At 47.6% G+C, this 26,505-nt stretch overlaps 2 protein-coding genes and 1 long non-coding RNA gene across 6 annotated transcripts in view; all 3 read left to right on the forward strand.

The window, feature by feature from the left end:
* Positions 1–5,349: 5,349 nt before the first annotated feature.
* On the forward strand, positions 5,350–8,663 carry Epo (erythropoietin). The gene is made up of 6 exons (XM_050131168.1): positions 5,350–5,362; positions 5,417–5,529; positions 5,780–6,031; positions 6,464–6,550; positions 6,772–6,951; positions 8,019–8,663. The coding sequence occupies exons 1-6, from the start codon at positions 5,350–5,352 to the stop codon at positions 8,172–8,174; spliced, it is 801 nt and encodes a 266-aa protein (XP_049987125.1). The 3' UTR covers positions 8,175–8,663.
* Positions 8,664–12,839: 4,176 nt separating this feature from the next.
* LOC126494009 (uncharacterized) lies at positions 12,840–21,133 on the forward strand. Of its 4 annotated transcripts, none has more exons than XR_007589909.1 (4): positions 12,840–13,030; positions 13,515–14,370; positions 19,871–19,982; positions 20,435–21,133. It is a non-coding gene; the product is annotated as an uncharacterized lncRNA (long non-coding RNA). The 4 variants fall into 4 exon arrangements; XR_007589908.1 differs by having other exon boundaries at positions 13,515–13,642; positions 14,269–14,370; positions 19,871–21,133; XR_007589907.1 differs by having other exon boundaries at positions 13,515–13,642; positions 14,274–14,370; positions 19,871–21,133.
* A 2,490-nt stretch (positions 21,134–23,623) lies between these two features.
* The window catches only part of Zan (zonadhesin), an 88,261-nt gene continuing 85,379 nt past the window's right edge, over positions 23,624–26,505 (forward strand). Inside the window, 4 exon segments of the mRNA XM_050131142.1 lie at positions 23,624–23,695; positions 24,799–24,844; positions 25,904–26,050; positions 26,206–26,477. Coding sequence (XP_049987099.1) covers positions 23,624–23,695; positions 24,799–24,844; positions 25,904–26,050; positions 26,206–26,477 — 537 coding nt within the window.

Genomic DNA, 26,505 nt, shown 5'->3' on the forward strand with positions numbered 1-26,505 from the left:
TCGGACTCCAGGCAGCTGGGGGCTCCGTGCTGCCTCGGGTTTGCAACAGCTCAGAGAAGGGTTGTAAATTTGCTTTTGGGGGGATCCAGAAGGTAGAGGTTTCCTGTCCCACAATGGAGCTCATTCCTGCTGTTTCTTTAGAGCTCAGCTCTGATAGCAATAGCAACTCCTCAAGACCAAGATCCCAAGGAACAAGGGCAGCTAGGGGTAGTCTCCTCTCTAGATCTCCCACCATCTCAGTCCAAGGAGCCTGGCATGGAGAGACCATAGAAAACAACCCACAAGCTGGGCAGTGGTGGTGCACACCTTTAATCCCAGCACTGGGGAGGCAGAGGCAGGTCAACTCTGTGAGTTCGAGACCAGCCTGGTCTATAGAGTGAGTTCCAGGACAGCCTCCAAAGCTACAGAGAAACCCTGTCTAGAAACAAACAAACAAACAACAACAGCTAAGAGGTGAGTGTGGGCAGGAACCATGCTGGGAGCCTGGCAGCAGAGAAGCCATGAGACCTCCCGTTGCTCATCCTTGGCTCTCTTCTCAATGTTCCAGGCCACGCACAGGGAAGCAGAGGACTCCACTCCCAGCACCGACGTTTTATGACTAGATACCTCCTGGAGTTGTGCAGGACCAAACCTGGATGCGCACAGTGACCCTGATATGGCAAAAACTAACACACGTACATAAGTGATGACAACGTCCTGCCTGGGTGTGGGGAAAGGCTGTGAGGAGAAGACGGGTTGGGTGTGTGGTCTGAAGAGGGACACAGTGGGGAGGGCAAGGCAGGCAGAAGCAGCAAGGTCCTGCAAATTGGCTAACCAAGTTCCTATGAGGGAATGGTCACGGTGTGGGGCTGGCGAGATGGCTCAGCTGGTAAGAGGGTTTGCTGCCAAGCCTAATGACCCGAGTTCAATCCCCAGGTCCTACAAGGTGGAAGGAGAAATCCAACTCTCGAAAGTTGTCCTCTGACCTCCACACCTATGCTGTGGCACACGTGAGCATGCCCGTGGACACACACACAGACTAAGTACGTAAACTGACTAGGAAGGAGAGTGTGACTAGCTTGGGGGTGTGTGGTCTCCCTTCTGAGGCAAAGGGAAACCACTGCAGGTTCCTGCTCACATCAGGGGATGCAACTCAGCTGATGGAGAGCTTGCCTAGCGCGCACAGAGCCCTGGGTCTGATCTTTGGCATCGCATAAACCGGGTGCAATGGTGCATCATTACAGTGGTAGTAAGTACTCAGGAGGTGAAGGCAGGAGGAACGGGACTTCAAGGTCAACCTTGGCTACAGAAGGAGTTTGGGGCCAGCCTGGGACATATAAGACCTGACTCAAAGAACAACAACAACAACCAATAAATAAATAAATAAACAAATACAAGAAAGAAAGAAAGAAAGAAAGAAAGAAAGGAAGGAAGGAAGGAAGGAAGGAAGAAAGAAAGAAAGAAAGAAAGAAAGAAAGAAAGGAAAAGAAAAAAGATCCTTGCTCAGGGTCTTGCCATGAACGAGACTATTCAATGGGAGAATTAATTGAATAAGTAGCAGGGGCAGGAAGGGAGTAGAGGGGCTGTGGGTTTCTCTGTGGTATGCGTGGACACTGATGAACTATGCCAGTAGAATATAAGCAAACTGGGGGCACACTGAAAGGCAGGATGATGGACCTTGGGGGCACTATATAGAATTTTGTTTACCTTTTCCTCTTTTTGAGTCAGGGTCTCGTGTAGCCCAGGCTAGCCTCCAATTTACTTTGTATCAGAAGATGGCCTTGAACTCCTGATCCGCGAGGCCATCAGGAGCGCACCGCTGTACCCCAGCTTCTTCGTTTTTCGTTTGGCTGCAGATCTTGCAATGGAGCCCTGACTGGAACATGCTTTGTAACCCAGACTGCATTGAACTCATGGTGGTCCTCCTGCCTCTTCTTCTCCAGTGCTAGGATTTTAGGTGTATGCCCGCACACTTGACTAATAGCCTCCTGTTTTCCTGTCCCTCAGAGTCACTTGCCATCAGATGCACTGACTGTGTCTGGCAGTATACCAGTGCATCTGAGCGGAGGCTGGGTCCCCAAAGCCCCTCAACACCCAGGGGAATCGAGTGGCATTAGAATCGGGGGCGTCATAGACTGACTTGTTCTCTCAGTTTCCCCACAGATACAATGGTAGCTCTCTCTCCAAAACCCTGGGGGACAGGCCACACCATCCTGCTGGTTCCAGCATATAGAAGCTGGTGGCCTGGCCCCCTCTCCTAGGATTCTCGGCAAAGTCACCAAGAGAGAAGGAACAGGTCCTACAGCCCAAAAGACTCCTCCTTCTGAGACTCAGGCCGTGTCAGGCCATGTTAAACCCCTGCCCCCAACGGCCCCTGGCTCTCTCTCTCTCTTCTGGAGGATAGGTCAGAGCAGTGACGCAGGAGTCAGGGGCCCTGGAAAGAGCAGCCTGGGAGGGGTGCGGTGGTCGGGACAGAGCTCCCATGCGGACGTGTGTGGACGTGTGTCCGTGTGGACGTGTGTCCGTGTGCATGTCTCCCAGCTGGACCACAGTTGGGGAGTAGAGCTGAGCCTGGATGGCAGGTTCAGGAAGAGACTCTGAGAAGGCCCAATCGGGGAGAAGGTTCAGAGTCAGAAGAATCGGGTTCACGTGACTTGCCACCATCTCAAACGAGCTGCCTCCTGCCTGCGTCTTCATCTTTCTACCCCGTGTTTTGATCACGCTCCCCCCATGGCTCCCTTCTCCTGCCTCCCTGCCCAGCTTGTTACACTGACAACCTGGCAACCCTGACGGCTTACAGACAACTGCAACTTCCTGGTACACCTTCTGAGTCTCTCCTCCTTAGGGGTGCGTGCGTGCGTGCGTGCGTGCGTGCTTGCTGGTGTAGGTGTGGCGGCTACAGGTTGACTCTGCGACGTCCTCCTCAGTTGCTTCTCCACTTAATTTTTATTACATTACTTAACTGTGCGTGCATCTCTATGTCTGACCGCCATAAGGCGTATATGCGGAGGTCAGAGGACTACTTGCAGCAGCTGATTCTCTACTTCCGGGGGATGCGGGTTTCAGGGATCAAACTCAGGTCACCAGACTTGGTGGCAGGCACCTTCGCCCCCTGAACCATCACCTCCCTGGCCCTCCACCTTAGTTTTTAAGACAGCATCTCAGTGAACCTGGGGCCTGATGATTAGCTGTCCAGTGAGCTCCAGGGATCCTCCTGTCTCCACCTCCCCAGTCCTAGGATTACCATCACAGGCCACTGAGTCCAGTTTTTAATGTGGGAGCTGGGAAATCTAAATCAGGTCCTCGTGTATATGAAGCAAACAATTGCTAAGTCATTTACCCGACTCCCTCCCCTTATTCATTCATATATATGTATATTATATAATATATTAAAGTTTACTTGTTTTGATTGTATGTTTGGATACTTTACCTATGTGTCTGCGCACCATGTGTGGACAGGATCTGTGGAGTCCAGAAGAGGGCATCAGATTCCTTAGGTCTGGAGAGACACATAGTTATTAGTTGCCACGAGGCTGCTAGCAACTGAACCTGGGTCCTCTGCAACAGCAGCAAGTGCTCCTAAGGCTGGTTATCTCTCCAGCCTCCTCTACTTGGTCTCAATCCATCTAACGCCATTGTTGGCCCCTCCCCACCAGAATGTCACCAGGGCGGGCATTCATGACTTGGTCCTCAGGTCCCTTCCTAGTCAGCATTCCATATTCCAAAAACATTTCTCTTTTCTTTACATTTTAAAGTGAGATTTATAGGCTTTGTTTTATGTGAGGGCGCTTTGCCCGCACATGTGTATGTAGGCCTCATGTGAGCCTGGTGCCCACAGAGGCCAGAAGAGGGCATCCGGTTCCTTGCAACTGGGGTTATGGATGACTGAGAAACACCATAAGGATGCTGGGAATAGAACCTGGATCCTCGGCAAAGAAACACGAGCTCTTAACCACTGAGCCATCTCTTCAGTATGTTAATGTAGCTTTTTTAGCCTACAAAATGAATAGGAGTCTTGCACAAAGCAGACATTAGTTCTGGGGATCTGACTTCTCTGCAGAGCAATTGCATAGAAAGTCTCAGTGTGTGGATGGAAGCAAGACTCAGTGGTAGAACCCCTGCCTAGAATCCCCCAGTGAGGGGCTAGGGTGTGGCTCAGTGGTAGAGCCCCTGCCTAGAATCCCCCAGTGAGGGGCTGGGGTGTGACTCAGTGGTAGAGCCCCTGCCTAGAATCCCCCAGTGAGGGGCTGGGCTGTGACTCAGTGGTAGAGCACCTGCTTAGACTTCCCCAGTGAGGGGCTGGGGGTGTGGCTCAGCTGTAGAGTGCCTGCCAAGAATCCCCCAGTGAGGGGATATAGGGGTGTAACTCAGCAGTGGAGTGCCTGCCAAGGCGCCCCCAGTGAGGCTGGGGGTGTGGCTCGACAGCAGAGTGCTTGCCTAGAATCCCTCAGTAAGGGCGTGGGAGCTCAGTTATTGAGCATTTGCAAACCCGTACAGAAAGCCTGGGGTTCCAGCACTGCAAAAACAAAAGCAAGAACCCCACATCAACGTATCCATAGTCCTCAGCAATGTGCCACAGGCTTTCTCTTCTGAAAGTTACCTTTCTGGGTTTTTAGGGTCCTAGAAAATGAGAAGAGGTGCGGGAGGAACCCCACAGTCCTTACTTACTTGCATCTGGTTCCTCAACAGGGACAACTCTGGTTCTTAGAGCAAGTCGTGAGACTGTAAGGAGCAAAAGCACTTGGGCTACTTCCAGACTCCAGCCCCTAGGTATCTAAGTCTCTGTCCTGGGATAAGGACGCCCCCCAGAGGAGGTGATCTGGTGCCCAGCAATTCATAGATCAGCTCCTCACCTCAGTCTAGGCTTCCCGCGCATCTCACAGACGTGCACCCCACTGGGCTCCCCTCCTGGAAATCGGAATCTGTCCACTCCCCCTCAAGGAAGACCCCCCTGACAGCGTGCGTGCCTGGAACAACCCGCTCCACCCCAGCAAGCACCAGACCCAGGCGTCCTGCCCCTTGCTCTGACCCCAGGTGGCCCCCACCCCTGGCGACCCCTCACGCACACACTGCCTCACCCCCACCCCCACCCGCGCACGCACACATGCTGATAACATCCCCGACCCCCGGCCGGAGCCACAGTGTCCCCGGACCAAGCCTGGCCGGTGGCTGCTTCTAGCTGTGTTCCCGAACAGACCCTTGGCCAGAGCCACCGCGTCCCCACTCTGCCCGCGCTCCCTGAGCGGTGACCACCTTCTTCCAGGCTAGTGGGGTGACCTGGTCCCACAGATCTTCCAAGGATGAAGACTAGCAGCGTGGACACTGGCCCAGCCCTGGGTCGCTAAGGGGCCCCGGCAGCCAGGCGCGGAGATGGGGGTGCCTGGTGAGTACTCACAGGCTAGGAACCTGTGACCTCCGGGGCTCCTGTTTGAGCAAGGATTTGCATCTGAAGCTATTGGCCAGGAAGTGGCCGTGTTCAAGGACCAGCGACTAGCCAAGGATCAAGGAAGAGAGAGGGGGTGGGGCAGCCTCCTCCACGTGCACGCAGAGGTTTGGGGGAGCCCCCTTCGTGAATGACAAAAAAGGGGGAGATCCAGAGCAGGGACAAAGTTTAGGATTTTAGGGAGCTGAGGCGCTGCTCTGTGGGTGAGAAGCTGCTCAAAGAATTACCTGCGTCCAGGAGTCCCAGCTTCTCAGGATCTGCCAGCCTCTGGCGCGCACCCACAGTGAAGTTTGACCGAGAAGTGGATGCCGGTCGCTTGGGGGGTGGGGTGTGCAGCGCCGAGGGGCAGAATGAAAGCCACTCAGGCAGAGAGAGCCTAAGCAGTTGCAAGGTCGGGGTCAGCCTCTGCAGGACCACCGCCCCCTCCCCTCCCTGCCTCCCTCTCAGCCTGCCTTTCTTCCAGAACGTCCCACCCTGCTGCTGCTTTTGCTGTCCTTGCTGCTGCTTCCTCTGGGCCTCCCAGTCCTCTGTGCTCCCCCTCGCCTCATCTGCGACAGTCGCGTTCTGGAAAGGTACATCTTGGAGGCCAGAGAGGCCGAGAATGTCACGGTAAGCTCGCCGGCCCCACAAAAGAAACTGGTTCTTGAGGGGTCTAGGAATTTGGGTTCTTTCTTAGTGCTGCCTTTAAGGGTCAAGATGAGATGTTTAGTCCCAAACCTCTTCCACCCCCCACCCCCCAAGAATGATAAAGCTGGACAGGGGATGTGTGGCCCAGTTTGGTACAGTGCTGGCTTAGTGTACAAGCAACCGTGGTTTCAATTCGCCTACATCCCTAGTATTTGGGAGGTGGAGTACGAGGATCAGAAATTCAAGGTGAGCCTTGGCTTCATAAGCCTCAAATTTGAAACCCTTGACACGAAACTCTGTAAAATAGGGAAGAATGCTAAAGCTGGTGGCCCCCAAAGCATGCCCAGTAACGTTCAAAGACAGAGAGTATCTGCAGGCTTTTTGGGGGTCTTGACGTGGTGGTGTGTCTTTCAGATGGGCTGTGCAGAAGGTCCCAGACTGAGTGAGAACATTACAGTCCCAGACACCAAAGTCAACTTCAATGCTTGGAAAAGAATGGAGGTGAGTTCTATTTTTTCCCCTTCCTAGAGGTGGGTGGGTCTTAGTCTGACACCCCGATAGTGTGGGAGAAAGAATGATAAAGACAATGCCTGATGGGATATGTTACCATCCATCCAACAAACCTTACTGCTTGCTTTACTGCTCCTACTACCTAGCCGCTAGGGTGTCTGATAGCCAGGGAGACACTGGATGGCCCTTTCTAAGTCTTTTGCCTCCTCTAGGTGCAAGAGCAGGCTGTAGAAGTTTGGCAAGGCCTGGCCCTGCTCTCAGAAGCCATCCTGCATGGCCAGGCCCTGCTGGCCAACTCCTCCCAGCCATCAGGGATGCTTCAGCTGCACATAGACAAAGCCATCAGTGGCCTGCGCAGTCTCACTTCCCTGCTCCGGGTGCTGGGAGCCCAGGTGAGTAGGAAAGAGTGTGGACTCGGCTGAGGGCTGAGCCTGTAAGATAGCTCAATGGGCAAAGGTACCTGCTGCCAAGCCTGATGCCCTGAGTTCAAAATCCCCGGAAGCCACCCTGGTGGTCTCTCACCTCCACCTACATGCTGTGGTGCATATGCGTACATAAATGAATTCATGTAACAACAAATCTAAAACAAGGAATACTGAGAGCTCAGGCTGGGAGATGGGGTGGAGGTAGCATGCTTGCTGCACAGATGTGAGAAACTGAGTTCAATCTCCATCACTTCTGTTTAAAAAAACAAACAAACAAAACAAAAACAAGGTAAGGTGAAATACACATGTAATCCCAGAGATGGGGCATAGGAGCACGGGATTCCTGGAACTCACTAACCAGCCGTCCAACTCTGTTGGTGAGCTCCAGGTTCATGAGAGATGCTGACTCAGAAACTAAGGTGGACGGGCTACAGAGATGGCTCGGCGATTAAGCGTGCTTGCTGCTCTGGCGGAGTTCAGTTCCTAGCCCCCCACCTCAGGTGGCTCTCAGCGGCCTTTAAATCCAGCTCTAGGGGATCTGAGGCTGGATCCCAGACTCCCTGAGCTCCTGCACACGTGCAAACATGCAAATAGAAACAGACAATGCGAAGTGACTGAGGAAGACACACCTCTTGCTTCTATACCTCATGCGCTGTGCGCATACACACACCCCCACACATTGTGCACACACATATATACACCCCCACACGTTGTGCACACACATACAAACACCCACACACAAATAATACTGAGGGCGTTCTTCATCATCCCCCCATTCTGTCCCTGGTTACTTTTTCTTTTTTTTTTTTTTTTTTTTTTTTTTTTGGTTTTCAAGACAGAGTTTCTCTGTGGCTTTCGTGCCTGTCCTGGAACTAACTCTCACAGACCAGGCTGGCCTCGAACTCACAGAGATCCGCCTGCCTCTACCTCCCGAGTGCTGGGATTAAAGGCGTGCGCCACCACTGCCAGGCTTCTCATTACATTTTCATCCGCGGTCCTCAGCACTGCAGTGACATCATATTTTCTCTTGACAGAAGGAGTCGATATCCCCTCCAGATGCCACCCCACCTGCTCCACTCCGAACCCTCATGGTGGAGAATTTCTGCAAACTCTTCCGAGTCTACTCCAACTTCCTCCGGGGCAAATTGAAGTTGTACACGGGGGAAGCCTGCAGGAGAGGGGACAGGTGACCTGCTGCTGCTGCCGTGATGTGTCCGCCAACTCGCTCACCATCACTGCCTGTGTCACGCCAACTTCCCACCACTCCCCACCCTCCTCAAAGGGGTTGTGACCTCCTCACCAGCTTGTCCTCGGGACACTCCAGCATCAGCAGTGACATCTTGGAAAACCAGAACTTTTCAGAGCTCCATTCTGAAGTCTGCAGATGTCACCGGGCCAACCTGAGGCCCCAGAACAGGAGCGATTCAGACAGCCATCTTGGATTTATCCGTTTTGTTTTTGGTGAGACAGGAGGGTCTCACATAGACCAGGCTGGCCTGGAACTTGCTGTGTAGCTAAGGATGACTTTGGACTCCCGATCTTCCTGCTTCCGTTTCCCAAGTGCTGGGATTGTACGCGTGCACCCCCCCCCCATTTATGGGGTGCTGGAGATGGAAGCCGGAGCTTCATACATGCTAGGCAAGCACTCTACCAATCGGACTATATCCTCGGCACCCAGAAACCAGCATATAACTCAGGGACAGAGATCTAAACTCAGTGTCCTGCCGGAACTGTGACCCCACAGGACAAGCTTTGGGATTCAATCCTTGTGGCACCTACAAAGAATACAGGGACTGGAGATTGAGGGGGCAAGCCATGAATTCTCCAGGTCTCATGGGGTCTTCCCTGACACACGTCCCACTGGACAGTAGAGGGGGTGAAACCATGAAGACAGAATGCAAGTGATTCTTAGCTTTCATGGGCGGGAAGGGGTTTGAAGTTTTGTGTTTTTTTTGAAATACCACTGGCAACAGCTGAAATCACCAACACGACTCCTGGCTTGTCTGTCTTCATGGGTGCTCCCCCTCCCAAGCTCTCCTGGCTCTACTCCCCCCCCCCCAATCTGGTAGCAAAGCATCAGATCTGGGAAACCAGAGGTGGAGGGGGTGGGGCCCTACGTGCTGCCTCGCATGGCCTGTTTGACCTCTTGACCCTCCTGGGCTTGAGGCCACAATGCCTGCCCACGCTGGTCAATAAGCAGGCTCCATTCAAGGCTGTCTCTTAGTGGGCAGCTGCCAACCAGCCGGGACAAGTGCTAGGTGAGCTGGGGATACCACCGAGGAGGCAGCCAGTATGTAGGGGTTCCCATTCAGAGGTCGGTGGCAACGCCAACCCCGGTTAATGGATCAATATGTCCCTAGCACTAGCCACCTACTTCAGGATATAGACCGCTTGTGAATCCAACCACCTATTCCGAGAGGTGTCACTCTGAGGGTCTGACTCTCGGGGAAACCCTGAGAGTCAACAGATTGAGGAGTGACAGGTACCAAGCCAGGGGATGAGGGTGACTCCATATTGTTCCTAGGACTCCTTCCCTAAAGTAGTGCTTCAGGTGGGGAGACCCGCACAACCCGTCAAAGACGACACACATTGTACCAGGACCCCAGCCCTGGCTGTTAGCCTGTGTGGCTGTCGGTCATTGTTCCCAAAACAAGGCCTTTAGGATCCAGCCTGAAAGCTCAGCCCAATATTCAAAAGAGATTATTTCTACAGTGCACTGCAGGAAAAGTTACACACACATTGAAGGAGTTAGGGGCTGGAGAGAATTTATTAGGTGTGTGTGTGTGTGTGTGTGTGTGTGTGTGTGTGTTTGTATGCTCATGTGTCCTGAAAAGAATTTGGGGGGAGGTCAACTTAGCTCTTGAACTACAGTGCCCTCTTCAGGCGCAGTTGGGAATTGTTAGGGAGCCTTCCAAGCGATAGCTTTTTTCAAGGTTTTATTGTGGTTTCCAGACCAGACAGCCGATTGTTGCCTCCCTTGCTATAAATGGGCAATGGTGAGATCTCTTTTGTAGGTTGTTGGAGTTGCAATTAATAGACTTGGGGGTGTGGTTGGTGTTTCTGTTTGTTTGTCTTTTGAGACCAAATGGGCTAAATTGCTCAGGCAGTCCTGGAACTTAGAATTTTCCTGCCTCAGTTTCCCAAGTGCTGAGAGTGCAGGCCTGGAGCACTACATCTGGTTTAGCTTTGTTATCTTTTTCTTAAAAAGGTTTATTTTTGCATTACTTATTATTCTTTGTGTGTGTAGGCCAGAAGAGGGCCAGATCCCCTAGAACTGGGCTTACGGGCAGATGTGACCTACCCAGTGTGGGTCCTGGGAACTGAACTCTGGTCCCCTGTAAGAGAAGCAAGCCCTTTTAACCACTGTGTTGACTCTCCAGACACATTAGTCTCGTTCTGTTGTTTGTTTTCCGAGACAGAATCTCACTCTGTAGCCCTGGCTGTCCTAGAGCTCACTTTGTGGACCAGGCTGTCCTTGAACTCACAGAGATCCGCCTGCCTCTACCTGGTGAATGTTGGATCAAAGGTGTGTGCCACCATGCCGGGCTTTAGTCTTGCCTTTTTAAAAAAAACTTTCTTTTTATTTTTTGTGTCTTTCACATCATGCCTCCTGATCTCACCCATCTCCCCCCCCCCAAGATTAAAACAAAACAAAATTTAACAGAACAAAAGGGGGGAAGGGAAAAATCTTATCATGGCGGCAGCTGCAATGTGACATAGTGAGCCACACAATGAACCCCTTTATCCTTACATTCTTACACGCAGGCGCTCATCGCAAAGAATCTTTGGTCTGGTTTGAGATCCCTGATCTCTGCTACACCATTGATGCTGGGCTCTCATTGGGACTCTTCCTGGCCATCTTATTGCTGCCCTGTATCATGGAGATCCTGCAGCCCTGGGTCCACAGGACTGACCCCACCCAACCACCCGCTGCATGCTCCAGCAGATTTGGGGCGGGTCAACGTACATCTCTGGGTTTGGGTAGTTGCAGGGTTGGTCAGCCTGCCAGCTTTCTTCTGTCTTCACCACCAGGGGGAGCTCTCCAGCATTGCCCCCGGCTAGTAGCATGAACAAGGGACAGGGCCACGCTTTCACAGCCCCAGGGTCGGTTCTCTCACACCTACACCTTCAGGGCCAGCTCTACTGTGTTGTCCAGGGGAGGTGTGTAGGGGACACTCTTCCAAGTGCTGTGCACGAGGAGGGGATCACCTGCCTCAGGTGTTGACGGGTGGTGGGGATCTCTCCCCTGCCCCTGCCACCACATGACAGATGAGTAATGGGGACGGCCCTCCCATGCTCACAACATCGGGGTTGGCTCACCCACACCTTGGCCAACAGGGTCAGCTCTACAGTGCTACCCAGGTGAGGAGCAGGGCCCTATTTCCCCGAGTGCTGCTGCTGGTAAGGGAGAGGGTCAGCTTACTTCTCTGTTGCAGGCAGGAAGGGGCAAAGGGCTGGGGGCATCTCTCTCCCACCCACTCTGCTGCATGACACAGTAATGGGGACGGCTCTCCCATGCTCGCGAATCTGGGGCTGGCTCACTTTTATTGTGCTGCGTAGGCAAGGTGCAGGACCTGCTCCTGAGTGCTGCAGCTGCTGGGGTCAGGAACAGCTCGCCCGCCCTTGTGTCCTCTGTAGTCTTGCTTTTGAGGTCAAGGAAAAGCACTAATCAACAGCTGGCACCCGACTATGAGTTCGACATTTATCAAGCCCAGCGTCTTGTCCACTTCTCTTATTGCTGCAACCCAGTACCTGACAAGGAGCGACTTGGGGGAGAAAGGGTTTATTTCCTTACACTTCCAGGGGTCCACACTCCATCATGGCGGCGGCGGGGGGGGGGGGGGGGGGGTGTGTGTGGCCGGCAGTGGGAACACAAGGCGACTGGTCAGGCCGCAGAGAGAGACAGATGCTGTTGCTTAGCTTGTGCTCGCGTTTTAATGCGGTTCAGGACTCCAGCCCAGGAAATGACGGCCACATTCACCTCAGCAAACCTGCCCTGGGCAATCCCTGCCTTGCAGATGTGCCCAAAGGCTGGTCTCTCCGCCGGTCACACCACATCAGCTTAGCTTGGCTTGTTTTTAAGGCTCAGGTGTCTAAATGGTTAAGTAACTAGCTTTCTTGTCGGGGGGCCTCTGACCCTATCCTCTAGCCTCGCTTCAGACATTTCACTACTCCACATGTTAAGTGTCTGAGGCAGAGGAGCAGGGACTCCAGCCTAGCCTGGGCTATGTAGAAGAGTCATCCTGTTTTTGTTGTTTCTTAGTAGCGATTGAACATTGTTATAACAGATCTTCTGTTTTCTTCAAGACAAGTCTTCTCTGGGTAGCCCTGGTTGTCTTGAAATTCACTCTGTAGACCAGGCTGGCCTCGAACTCACAGAGGTCCTCCTGCCTGAGTGCTGGGATTAAAGGCGTGCACTGCCACCACCTGGCTTGAGTATTGGCAGCCCACAGAAAAGGACACGGAAGAAGAAAACGGCGTTGTGTGTACTTGCCCTCACTTTCACTGACAAGTCTGAAGCCCGGTTGCGGTGGGAACCCTTCAACATCAGAGCCAACTTGCTGGGATCCCAGTGTGGACCCAAGAGCTGTCCTTCAGTGCTGTATTAGGGAGGCTGGGACATCACCCCTGTGAGCCGAATGACTCCTAGGTCTCTCTGATGTGAGACGGAAGGAGAATTAGGCAGAAAGGACCAATGATTTGATACTGATTTATTGATTTATTTGCTGATTTGCTCAAAGCGCCGCTTGCCCTGCCTATTTGCCGAGCGTGACTTCGCTCACTACCGGGAACAGAATGACCTGGGGAAAAAGCTAATACAGCGGTCGTTGCCCTTCACAACCTGCTGACTGCCACGTGTGCCACTGTAAAACCTCGCTTGCCTGCCCCACCGTGTGGTTTTAGACTATAATGTGAGAAGACAAAGTGGACTAGGGATTGATCCTTTCAAGAGCCGTCCTGGCTTTGGCTCACTGGGAACATCTCCTCTCCTCTATTCTCAGTGGTGTCAGAGTGCTTACTGCAGATTCCAAGACAGCCTCATCCTGTAAGTCAAACAAATAAATCCCTTTACATGTACATGAATATAAATGGAAAGGGGGTTTGCTTTATCTGTGTATATATGTATATGCATGTGTATGTATGTGGCATGCATGTATGTATTTATAGGTGTATATATATGGGTGTATGCATGTGCATTTATGTGTATATATGTATGTATATTACGTGTGTGTATTATATAAATGTGTGTATGTGTGTATATATGTATATTTATGTATATGCATGTGTATGTAAGTACGTGTGTATTTATAGGTGTATTTTTGGGCATATGCATGTATATGTATGTCTTCGTGTATATATGCATGTGTTTGTATATGTATGTGCATATGTGTGTGCATGTATGTATATCCTTATGTGTACATGTGTGTACGTGTGTGCATATGTGGCGTATGTATATGTGTACATGTGTATGTGTGTATATTATATGTGTATGTATGTATATGTATGTGTGTATATATTCTTTTTGCCAGTTCTTTTCCTTTTGAAAACCCCAACTAAAACAAGCATGGGCTCTTTGGAGACAGCAAAAAGACGTCTTGCTGGAACAGACCAGACACGGTGGTAATCCCAGTGGTGGAAGGAGGGGAAGTGAAGACAGGTGAGTCTTGAGACTCACTGGACAGCTAGCCCAACCTACTTGAAGAGTTCCAGACCAATGAGAGACTCCATTTTGGAGTAGGAGGGTCTGCTGTCTATATGTTACTTTCATTGGTTAATAAAGAAACTGCCTTGGCCTTTTGATAGGCCAGCCCTTAGGTGGGTGGAGTAGAGAGAACAGAATGCTGGGAGAAAGAAAGCAGAGTTGGGCAGACGCCATGAAGCTCTGGCTCGAGATAGACGTAGGTTAGGATCTTTCCTGGTAAACCACAACCTCATGGTGCTACACAGATTATAAGAAATGGATTAATCAAGATGTGAGAATTAGACAATAAGAGGCTGGAACTAATGGGCCAGACAGTGTTTAAATGAATACAGTTTCTGTGTAATTATTTTGAAGATAAGCTAGCTGGGCACCAGGAACACAGCCTGCTGTTCCTCTTTCAACATCATTTCAAATAAAAGGTGGAAGATTCCTGAGGAATGACATCTGAGGTTGTCCTCTAACCTACACACAGACACACACTCACATGCACGCATACACACACACAGACACACACACACACACAGAGAAGCAAAACCACAACACAAAAGCAAAACCAAACTTTTTTTTTTTTTCATTTTGAGACAAGGTCTTGCTCAGCTGTCTAAGTTGGCCTGAACTTGAAGTCATCCTGCCGCAGCACCTGAGTAACTGGGAAGACAGATCTGGGCTATCAGGCCTAGAAGGTATTAGTTTTGTTTGGTTTGAGTAGAGGTAGATGTGTGCTATGGAAGCTCCTTCTGCTCTTTCAGCCAATAGCCTTTAAGATACCAGCCCACCTGGGCATGGTCTCTTTTGCTTTAAAAAGCAGAGGTAGCCCTGAGCAGGTGCTCTCTCTCTTGTTTCCGGCTCCGCTTCTGGCTATTAGACTCTGTTCTTGGTCACGCAGAGGGCTGTTGTCTAGGACAGTGATCTGTAAGTTTTTCCCCTTAAATAAATAACCATTTTATTAACCATATTTCCAAACTGGTATGTGATTGTTTTGTGAGTTACTTCTACACCTAGTACCCATATGGATTTAAACTCCATGCCTCCCAGGCTCCGTGGGCCCAGACAGTCTCTGCCTGCCTGGTTTGTTCTTTCCTGAGCGGTTTTTAAATCCCTGTCACAGCGCAACACCTATGCAGCGTGAGTCAGAGCATGAGCAGCTGCAACCCTTTGGGGTGACTCTTTGTTGCATGGTGGCATACGCGGCTTCTGGGTTGTTGTTCTCTGCCCCTGGATTCTGGGTTTCTCATTCCGTGTATGGAATTGATTTAATTACATTTACTTTGTTGAGCAACTCATATTTCCCAGTCTTTAACAAATACCAAGGGGGACATGAAACAGGACCGTTTCTGTCACCTTTGCATTGGTTCTAGTCATGACTTGGCAATAGCGCCACCTGCTGGCTAACAGGTAATGTGGCAGTTTTAATTTCCAATGCAACTTTTACTGCTTTCTTTACTAATACAATGGCTTATATCATGCGAGGCTTGTATGACTATGGGGATACCTCAATTTACTGGTTACTAGGTTTCAGTTTTCTCCATATTCTATCATTAAAGAATACTATGGCGCTCCTAGGAATGATACAATCTTTACAGACTAATGATGAACAGCTAGTTGACAGGATTAAAATAATCAAAAAATCAGAGGTTATCTGAACAAGTGGATACTATGATAGACAGAATTGACTCCATATCTAAGGGTACAAGGAAGTTATCTGAAAGAATTCATACTGTTGAATTTGACATTCAAAAGTTATCAAAAAGTTTTTGATAAAGTAGCAGACAGAATGTACCTCCAGGGCGGCAATCTACACGATATTCAAGAAAAGTCCAAGGAGGAGATTTTACCTTTAAAGGAGAACATTCAAACATTGGAATCACAAATGCAGAATGAGGACCAGAGACTTGATGCCTCCATGAATCACTAGAAAAATATACAGGCCAGGAGATTCAGGCTTTACAAAAAACAATGATAAAAAAATTGAAATGACAGAGGAAATTATTGGAACTGATGAACATGGAAAGAAGGCACAAGGACAGGATGCAACATCGCCAGTGGCTGTCAGAACTGGATCACCCAGGGTTTTAGTGTCCTACCCTGTAATTTACTCTGACAAAGCATCAACTTCTAAAGGCTCGAAGGGAGCCAAAGAAGGTAGATGGACGCCAATAGGACTGACTGATCTAAAAGAAATTAAGCAAGCTGTCGTCACTTACGGCTTGCACTCTGCATTTGTTAGGGAGATGACAAAGACCTGGGCTTCTGACGTCAGGGCAACCCCCACCCCCATGACATTTTTCAGTTAGTTTTGGCAGTCCTGGATGATGGACCTTTGCTGATGTTTGGAATTTATTTCCGAGAAGAATCCAAACATATGGAACAACAGAGAAAAGATAAAGATCTTGAGGTTTCCCAAGATCAAATCCTTGGCAAAGGACTGTATGCTGACCCACATGTCCAATTTCTTTATGACGAAGAAGTGTTGTCCCTATGCCACAAAGCAGCCTTGAATGCTTGGGATAGGATTCAAGATCTAGGAAAAAGGATGAATCGTATACCAGGATTAGGCAGGGACAGAGAGAACTCTACTGATTTTGTACAAAGATTAATTAAGGTTCTACAAATAGGAGTAACAAACCTGGAAGCTAGATGAATAATTCTTGTATTTCTGACTTTTGAAAGTGCAAACTTAGAATGCAAAAAGATAATTAGGCCTTTAAGGTTTAGATCAGCACCTATGGATGAATGGATTCTGCGGACAATGAATGCTGAGACATTTGACTGTCATGATAAATCTTGGGTAGGAGAAGCAATTTCCAAAGCAATGAGGAGACATCAAACTGTCAAATGTTTCAATTGTGGTAAAATAGGACAACTGAGAAGGGATTATAGGCAAGGAATTCCTAGGAATAATGTGTCCTCTGGGAATGGCAAAAATAGGAGACCTCGGCCTTCAGGTATATGTAGAAGGTGAGGTAAAGACTAACATTGGACCAATGAATGCAGGTCAACAACAGACAGACAAGGCAACCTGATACCATCGGAAAACCCCTTGAGGGGCCTCTCGCAAGCCCCCAAGCCAACAGTGGCCCAGTCATTTCCAGCTACAGTGGAGAACATGTCTCATCAAGAAAATGTAAAAATCCAATGCCTGCTGTAAAAAGCAATACTGGTCTGAATAATGGGATAAATGTGGAGGATGGGTCAAAAAACTCCAGTAGGACAGAGGAAACGTATATTTTAGCAGACTTCTATTAATGATCAAACAAAGCTAAGAATTATAAATGGCATTTTTTATTGAAGGCTTATTAGACATGGGTGCAGATGTAAGTATCATTACTCCAGAATCTTGGCATCCAAAATGGCCTCTGCAATTCCAATTCCAGTTCATGGGAATTGGAACCCTATCTCACGTAAAACAAAGCACGAAATAGGTTGAATGCATAGGGCCTGAAAGGGCAAATAGGAAGACTAAGGCCATATTTAGCCAATATTGCAGTGATTTTGTGGGGTCGTGACCTATTGCAGCAATGGAATACCAGATTAACATTCCTGCAACACCAAAAACTTGTGCTTCTGAGGAAAATATTAGAAGTTATTATAGATGACGGAACCAGCCATTTGGGCTGTACAACAACTCAAAGCAATCGATAAACCTTCAAAGGTACCAACAGCCCTACCTTTAAAATGGTTAACTGAGAAACCAATATGGGTTAAGCAGTGCCCTCTAGCTGAGGAAAAGTTTCAGGCTTTAGAACAGCTGGTACAAAAGCAACTAGCTGCTCAACATATTGAAGAATCTACCAGCCCTTGGAATTCTCCTGTATTTGTTGTTAAGAAAAAGTCCAGTAAATGGAGAATGGTGACAAATCTTAGGGCTGTCAACAAGGTTATTCAACCTATGGGCCCTCTGCAATCTGGAAGTCCTCTGCCCTCTCTGTTACCAAAGGGATGGCCTCTCATAGTTATTGATTTAAAGGATTGTTTCTTCACTATACCTTTACAAGAAAAGGATAGAGAAAAGTTTGCCTTCACAGTGCCTACTTATAATAACTCTCAGCCTACTAGGAGGTACCAGTGGACTGTCTTCCTACAAGGCATGTTAAATAGTCTCACATTGTATCAATATTTTTTAAGTCAACCATTGGAAATAATACGCAAGCCATTTCCTAAGTCTATAATTTACCATTACATGGATGATATTTTGCTATCTGATTCAACCATAGATACGTTAGACTGTTTGAAGAAGTAAAGAAAGTCTTGCCTAAGTGGGGATTACAAATTGTTCCTGAAAAGATTCAAAGAGGAGATTCTGTTAATTACCTAGGTTACAGTATAGGTTTATAGAAAATTAGAACATAAAATGCACAAATTAGGAGAGAACGGTTACGGACTCTTAATGACTTTCAAAGATTGTTAGGAGACATTTCCAGTCTACGACCGGCTGTTGGAATAACATCTGATCTAATTGTTCATTTAAACAAAACCTTAGATGGTGATAAAGATTTGAATAGTCCCAGAGAATTAACACCTGAAGCAGAAAAGGAACTGAAAATGGTTGAGGAAAAATTACAGGATACACATGTGGATAGGGTGAATCCAAATCTTAGTTGTATTTTAGTCATATTACCTTCCAGAATTTCTCCTATGGGAATTTTAATGCAGATATTATTTTAGAATGGATCTTTATACCACATAAACCAAGTAAAAATTTCAATTAAAAACTTATGTGGAAGAAGTATGGGACAGAAGAAAAACTTTAGGAAAAATTTTTACTTTCTTCCTGCCTTTTTTGTCTATATCATATTCTTCCTTTAATGTAGGTATATGTGAACTTTATAAAATTAAAAGTTTATCTTTTATAATTAAAAGATAAACTGAGACTTCGTCAACTAGCAGGTATAGACCCAGCAGAAATTATAGTGCCTTTTACTACTGGTGAAATAAAAAAGTTATGGGAAGACAATGAACCATGGCAAAGAGCTTGTGCTAATTTTTTGGGAGAAATTAATAGCAACTATCCCAAAAGCAATAGATTTAACCTTATAAAGAGAACTTCTTGGATTCTTCCTCAAATTGTACATGATGCTCCAATAACTGGAGCCCACACAAGTTATACTGATGCAAATAAATGAAGGAAGGCAGGTTACAAGTCAGAAGAACTGAGTAAGGTGGAACAAAGCCCTTATGATTCTGTCCAGAAGACAGATTTATATGCCATTCTCATGGTGCTAAGGGACTTTAAAGAACCTCTCAATATAGTTACTGACTCGCAATATGCAGAAAGAGTTATCTTGCATATTGAAACTGCTGAATTTATACCAGATGACACAGAATTGACTTCATTGTCTATCCAAGTGCAAGACATAATCAGAAATAGGCTTTGTCCTATGTACATAACACACATCTGATCCCATAGGGGTCTGCCAGGTCCTCTAGCACAAGGTAATGCAGAAATTGATCAATTATTGATTGGAAGTGTGTTGCAGGCCTCAGAATTTCATAAAAACATCATGTCAATAGCAAAGGCTTGAAGAAAGAATTTTCCATTACTTGGCAACAAGCTAAGGACATCATAAAGAGATGCCCTACTTGCTCTTTCTATAATCAAACACCATTGTCTGCAGGAAGTAATCCAAAGGGTACTCAAAGGAATGAAATCTGGCAGGTGGATGTGTTCCACTCTACGGAATTTAGTAAATTAAAATATGTACACCACACCATAGACATGTATTCAGGTTTTCAATGGGCTACTGCCCTGAGCTCAGAAAAGGCAGATTCAGTAATCACACATTTACTGGAAGTTATGGCCATCATGGGTATACCTGCATAAATAAAGACAGACAATGGTCCGGCATATGTATTTAAAAAAATGAAACTTTTTTTGCTTATTACAATATAAAGGACAGTAGAGGTATACCAAATAATCCTACAGGTCAAGCCGTACTATAAAGGATATGCTAAATAAACCAAAAGGGATGGAAAATACCCCCAGAAATAGATTGCATAATACTTTGTTAACCTTGAATTTTCTTAACACTAATGAGAAAGGAACAACAGCAGCAGAGAGGCATTAGATAATGGAAAAAACTTCTGAATTGAATCAACCAGTATATTTCAAGGATGTGCTGACCTCACAATGGAAACCAGGAGATGTACTACATTGGGGAAGGGGTTTTGCTCTTGTTTCCACAGGAGAAGAAAAATTATGGATACCATCAAAATTAATAAAGATTCGCTTTGAAAAGGAGAAACCTATTGAAACAGAAATGACTGCTTGTCCACAATGGTGACAACCATACAGATGGTAAGGAAAGCCATTTAGGGTTGGAGCAGGGTTCTGCTCTAATCTTTGCAGGAAAATACACATCATCAAAAATTCAGGAGACCCTGGATGTTTGAATGCTGACAGAAGAAAAAATAACTATCCACTAAGGAGCATCTAGAAAACAGAATATGGTTTATGAATCCAGGTATGGGTTACACTTACATTTACACACACACACACACACACATTTATATATTCAGCTGGTTTTGGAGTTGGCTCTGTACTTCTCTAAATCCAAGCATGTTGTTAAAAGGAATATTCAGAGTTCCTGTCTCATATTAGGAGCCATCTGGTATGGGACAGAAGAAAGACTTTAGGAAAAATTTTTACTTTCTTCCTGCCTTTTTTGTCTATATCATATTCTTCCTTTAATGTAGGTTTATGTGAATGATGTTTAAGTTTTCCATGATGAACAATAGATTTTCCTACAGATCCTTTTCGTACAGTAATCTCTGAAGTTTCCAGGAAGAAGATGGGGCCCCACAGCAACAACTCTACCTGGTTGAGATGACATCGTGATGCAGACAGCGTTGCTATAAGACTGCTTCTTTTGTGTGTGTGGGGTACCAGCTGATGAAATGGTGCACCTTCTCATGTCATTCTGGCCAGAACTCCAAATAAGAACTTTGAAAGAAAAAAAAAACTCTATGCTTGGAAATTGTCTGCAACTATACTACACAGTAATTTTGAAACTTAACCATCACTTTAATTTTGCAGGATCCCATTAAGAGACCGTCACCCCCATGACAGCAGGAAGCAATTCTAGAAGATGATGCCCCCATCCCAAAAAAGTTTGTCCATAGGGTTGGGAACACTGTTTAGGGTTGTTGATTATTATTTGTACTCGATAGAGGGTTGGGGTGAAAACTATGTTTGTTAAAAAGCAGGGGGATAGTAATAGTGGGCAATAGAGTGAATACTTGTGAGCTATTATTCATGGATAATTTACATTGGTATAGTTTTGTATATTGATACAAGTTCAAATTATATTTGTTGGGGCTGGAGAGATGGCTCAGGGGCTAAGAGCATTGCTTGCTCTTCCAAAGGTCCTGAGTTCAATTCCCAGCAACCACATGGTGGCTCACAACCATCTGTAAAGAGGTCTGGTGCCCTCTTCTGGCCTGCAGACATGCACACAGAGAGAATATTGTATACATAATAAATAAATATTAAAAAAACAAATTATATTTGTTACTTTTGTTTACATTATTTGTACACCTATACAAAGTTATTTTGTCAGATTGTATATATGTATGTTATTATCTTTGTTTAGGACCTTTTGTATATTTTTTTTTCAAGACAGGGTTTCTCTGTAGTTTTTTTTTTTTTTTTTGAGCCTGTCCTGGAACTAGCTCTTGTAGACCAGGTTGGCTTTGAACTCACAGAGATCCGCCTGCCTCTGCCTCCCAAGTGCTGGGATTAAAGGCGTGCGCCACCACCGCATAGCAACATTTTGTACATTGATACAACTTTTAGGATATATTTTCATATTGCACTATATATTACTCCTACCTCTGATCAAGATACTTATATATTGTTTACATTTTGAGGTCATTGTCCTCATTATAGGTTATTTAAACAAATGTGCAGCAAATGCTGGCCTTTGGGCAAGGAACTGCCCATGCCTCAACCACTGACAAGGTACATGATATCTGGAAATGGATAAGCAGGACTGTTAAATCTTGCCAAGACAGGATAAGATGGTTTTGAAAATTTTCCTGCCTCTGAAAATGGTCTGTCAATTATGCTAGGCCACAGCCGAAGTTGGTTGCTTCAACACTGCAAAATGAGACTTTGGGTGATTGCTCAGGTAGCTGATTGTTTCTGTCATATACTGCTTGCTTTGTAAGCTACTTGATTGTACTTCCTGCCTGCTCAAGTAATATCATCTCCCTTCTCAGGCCTTTGATGGGGCTGAAGATTAGATTGTTGTAGTTACTGTCCTCTTATGATCTAGCCAAGCCATTTCCAATACAAGACTTAGACTCCTTAGGACAGAATGTTTATTAAAACATTTAGCATATGTTTCTTGCTTAATATTGTTTATGCTGATTGTAATTCTAATCTTATACTTGATATCTGTTCCTAGTGTATATTGTTTTGTATCAGGTTTGGAACTTGCTTACTTAAAAGGGGGAGGTGCTATGGAAGCTCCCTCTGCTCCTTCAGCCAATAGCCTTTAAGATACCAGCCCACTTAGGCATGGTCTCTTTTGCTTTAAAAAGCAGTGGGGCTGCTCTCTCTTTCTCTCTTGCTTCTGGCTCCACTTCTGGCTTCTAGACTCTGTTCCTGGTCGCGCAGAGGGCTTTTGTCTAGGACGGTGATCTGTAAGTTTTTCCCCTTAAATAAATAACCCTTTTATTAATCCTAATTCCAAACTGGTGTGGGATTGTTTTGTGACTTACATCTACAGGCTAAGACAGGAGAATAGACACTTTTGAGGCAATTTGGAGGATGGCTCCAGGCTAGCCCTGGGCTACAGAGTGAGTGACTCCCTGTCTGCAAAACCAAACAAAAGGTTTTGGGATGAAGCTCATGAGTGGGTGGCTTGCCTAGTAGGCATGATACCCGGAGCTTGACTCCTAACACCACATAAACTAGCATGGTGGCACTCCAGCCTCAACTTCACAATGAAGTGTTGGAGGCCAACCTGAGCTACAAGACTCTTAGAAAAATGAAACAGGGGTCGACAAGATGGCTCAACTGGCTGCCAAGCCCAATTTGAGTTTGATTCTTAGAACTTACACAGTGCAAGGACAGAACAATGCCTGCAAGTTGTACACACACACACACACACAAACACAAACACACACACCCTTCCCAATGTTTCCTGGCAACCTGCATTTCTTCCTCTATGAGTATGTCCTTCAAATCTCTGACCCTCATTATTTCCAGCTGTTCAGTTGGCCCCCGACAGCATCTGCCACTGTCTCCAGTTGTAGAATGTTAGGTCTGAATGATTTTTTCCATCAGAATTCTGCAGCTATTGTTCTGCTGCATTTAGAACCTATGGTTGCTACTAAGGAAACAGAGGCCATGAGGATCCCTGGTCCTTAGTATGTGACTTGTTCCTTACTAACTAAAAGGGTTCCTGATTTTCCCGTTGGCCCTGATAGTCTGAAGTTTCACAAAGTAGTTTCTGTGGCTCTCTGAATCCACGGTACTAGGTTCCTTTTAATCTAGAGATCTGGGTGCTTCAGTTTGGGGACAGTTCTCTTGTGTTTTCTTAGCTGGCCTACCACAGTTATAATCCCAGAATTTGGAGGCAGGAGGATCAGGAGTTCAAGGCTAGCCTGGCATACATCATGAATCAGAGGCCAGCCTGGGCTCTGTGAGACCCTCCCGCTCCTTTGTTGTTTCTTTTTAAATTACTTTTGTTTGATGTTAGACGTCCTGGACTGGTTTATCTCCCTTCTTCTTTTCCCTCTCTTTCTCTCCATAACACTTCTGTTGGTTTTCCAGTGTAACTCTGGTAACTTTAACTTCCCAGGGACTTCTTTAATTCTGTGATTTTTTTTAATGGCAAGGTGACAAGAGAGGAGGGCCAGGTGTTTATAAAGTGGCTGGGGACCTTTGCCATAATTTTTCTCTCTACCTGAGGTCTACCTCCGAGGTTCCCCATGGCTCCTCTAGTTTGGACTCTGACGCTGCTGGTGGGGGCTGCTTGGGGCCAGGACCAAGCACCTGCCCCCGTGCGGTAAGCTGGACAGGGGGACAGCAGTGACAAATGGGGCAGGGGTTTTCCGTGTTGCATCTGGGAATGCCAGAGGGAGCAGGAAGGTTAATAACAAGAGGCCTAGCTAAGTATGGGAGTGCATGTCTGCCATCTCAGCAGAGACAGGAGGATTGGGAGTTCAAGGCCAGCCTCAACCATGTGAAGCTCTGCCTCAAAATAACAAACTAAAAAAGAGAAGAGCTAAGGATGTAACTCCATTGGTCCAGGGCCCGCAGGGTTCAAGTCCGGGGCGTCGCATGAACTTGGTGTGGTGACTTAGGATGCAACACTAGCATTTGGAGGGTGGAGACGGGAAGAGCGGGAGTTCAAGGTCACACTTGATTACCGGCAAGTTTAGGCAAGCCTGGGCTACAGGGGACCCTGCCTCAAAGACAGAAGACTGGGGAGAAAGGGTCAGAAGAGGGACGGGGGAGGAGGACGACCTAATGACCAGGATGGGGAGAGCCTTACATCTCCACAACCTGGAAGTGAGGTGACACGCCAAGCCAAAAGAATTTACACTCTCCAACACCCAGGGTGGGCCTAGCTGAGTTCAAGCACAAGGCTGCAAGGAAATGAAAGGTAGCTTAGGTTCCTTGAACTTGAGTGCAGGGCTTTGGACAAGAAGCAGGTGAATTGTGGGGAATTATGACCCAAGCTGCAGATTGAAGAGGATGGGTTTCTTTGTGGGGTTTGTAAAGCATGGAGGAGGACTGGCTGTGGTGGTGCAAACTTGCAATCCTAGCACTAGGGATGAGGGAGGCAGGAGGATTGAAAGCTTGAGGCTAGCCTGGGCTACTCATCCAAAGACCTTTGATTCTAAAAGGGTGTGGTAGTGAACTCCTGTAATTCCAATACTCAGAAGGTGGAGGCAGGAGAATTATGAACATAAGTTATCCTCAGTTCTACAGGGAGCTCGAGGCTAGGCTGGGTTACGTGAGACCCTGTGTCAAAAGAAAGGAAGGAAGGAAAGAAGGAAGAAAAAAAGAAATAGTATTAAAATATAATCATAGTCTTATGATAATTTTAATGACAAAGGCAATGTGTTTTGCTTTCTGGAAACCAATCCCAAGGAGACAGAACTCTTCAGACTGGAAACCGATGGTGCGCACTTCGAGGGAGAGCTGTGAGTCGGAACCAGGGCTGCTCGGGCCTCCTTTCCCTCCTCACGCTCCGTGTTCCCACCCGGAACTCCAGTCCCTAGCACAGGGCTTGTTGTCGGGGCACAGCACAGGATAAATGTGCTAAGGGCGGCTTCTAAACCGCCAAGGGCGGAGGGAACAGTGGAGAAACTGTTAACTCCACCTCAAAGATTCCCGTTCAGATGAAATATGACAGGCACGTTGGATATGGTGGCACAGGACTGTCATCCCAGCAATGGGGAAGCCAAAGCAGGAGGGTCCTAAGTTCAGATCCAGCCTGGGCTGCACAGTAACAAGACCTTGTCTCAGAATAACAAAACAATTGGCTAGGTATTGGAGTGCACACCTGTAAACTCTCAGGAGGCTGAGGCAGAAGGATCCGGAGTTCAAGGCCACTTTGAACCTATTTAAGCAGGAGGAGGTGTGGGAGATAACTCAGTAGGGAAAGTTAGTGCTTGCTGCACAAGCATAAGGACCTGGGTTCGATCCCCAGTATCTACGTAAAAAGCTGGGTTGGGAGCACACCCTTGGGTCCCTGCAGTAGAGAGGCAGAGAGACAGGAGGACCTATCTCTAGTGCTCCCTAGCCAGTAAGAATAGTAGCATCAATGAGCCCTGGGGCATGAGAGACCCTGTTTCAAAACATTAGGTGGACTGAAGACACCTGATGTTAACCTCTGCTCACTACCCATATGCACCACGTTAGCACGCACTCGAGCATGCTCATGTACACATACGCACACCCCCCCAAGATAATATAATGATAATAGCCACAATAAAACACGCCAAGACAAGGCCTGTCTGACTAAATCAGTTCAGACTCCAGTTTGAGCTCCCTGACTCTGTCAACTACTCTTTTCCCTAGCTTTGCATTTCTCCCCAGGAGTTCTGTCTCCCGCACCTCTGCTCCGGGTGTGAACGCTTAGTGGTGGCCTTCTCTAAGCTTAGTGAGACCCTGCTGACCCCATCTCCTGGTGTGGCTCTGTGACCTGACCCCTGCCCTCTGCCCTCTCCGAGGCCTCACTGAGGCTCTTTCTTCCCCAGCCATTCTCACGAAGTGTGACTTTGAAGATAACACCCGACCTTTGTGTGACTGGTCTCAAATGTCCTCGGATGATGGGGACTGGATTCGAATGACTGGACCCTCCCCCAATGGCACTTCTGGCCCCCCCGGGGGCTACCCCAATGGAGGTAATGAGTCTGAGGGAAGCCTAAAATTTGGAGGAGGACCATGGAAAAGGAATGAAGTTGGGAGGGGACCACTGGAAGCTGAGCTGAGGGAGGGTGGAGGGGTCAGCTCCTGAGGACAGCAGGGTCTCAACCTCCCCCATTCTGTCTCCCCATAGAAGGCTATTACCTGCACATGGATGCCAGCACCTTCCCTCGGGGCGGAGTGGCACGTCTGCGCAGCCCGGACATATGGGAGCAAGGCCCGCTCTGCATCCATTTCGCCTTCCACATGTTTGGGCTGTCATGGGGTGCGCAGCTCAGGCTGATGCTGCTCAGGGGTCGGAGGTACCACCGGCCCAACATGCTCTGGAAATATGTGAATACACAGAGTCCCTCCTGGATGCCCACCACGGTCACCGTGCCAGCGGATCGTGATATACCGAGCTGGGTGAGGCTGAGAGCAGATCTAGAGATTT

The sequence above is a fragment of the Alexandromys fortis genome, unplaced genomic scaffold (genome assembly GCF_014885135.2).
Source record: "Alexandromys fortis isolate MF-2015 unplaced genomic scaffold, M_Fortis_MF-2015_v1.1 scaffold_370, whole genome shotgun sequence".
NCBI classification, from domain to species: domain Eukaryota; kingdom Metazoa; phylum Chordata; class Mammalia; order Rodentia; family Cricetidae; genus Alexandromys; species Alexandromys fortis.

Excerpts from the sequence above, each read along its gene's own strand:
- Epo (XM_050131168.1), top strand. Across the intron at positions 5,530-5,779 it reads TCCTCCACGTGCACGCAGAG|CCACTCAGGCAGAGAGAGCC; the intron begins GTTTGGGGGAGC and ends GCAGAATGAAAG. Across the intron at positions 6,551-6,771 it reads ATGCTTGGAAAAGAATGGAG|GTGCAAGAGCAGGCTGTAGA; the intron begins GTGAGTTCTATT and ends TGCCTCCTCTAG.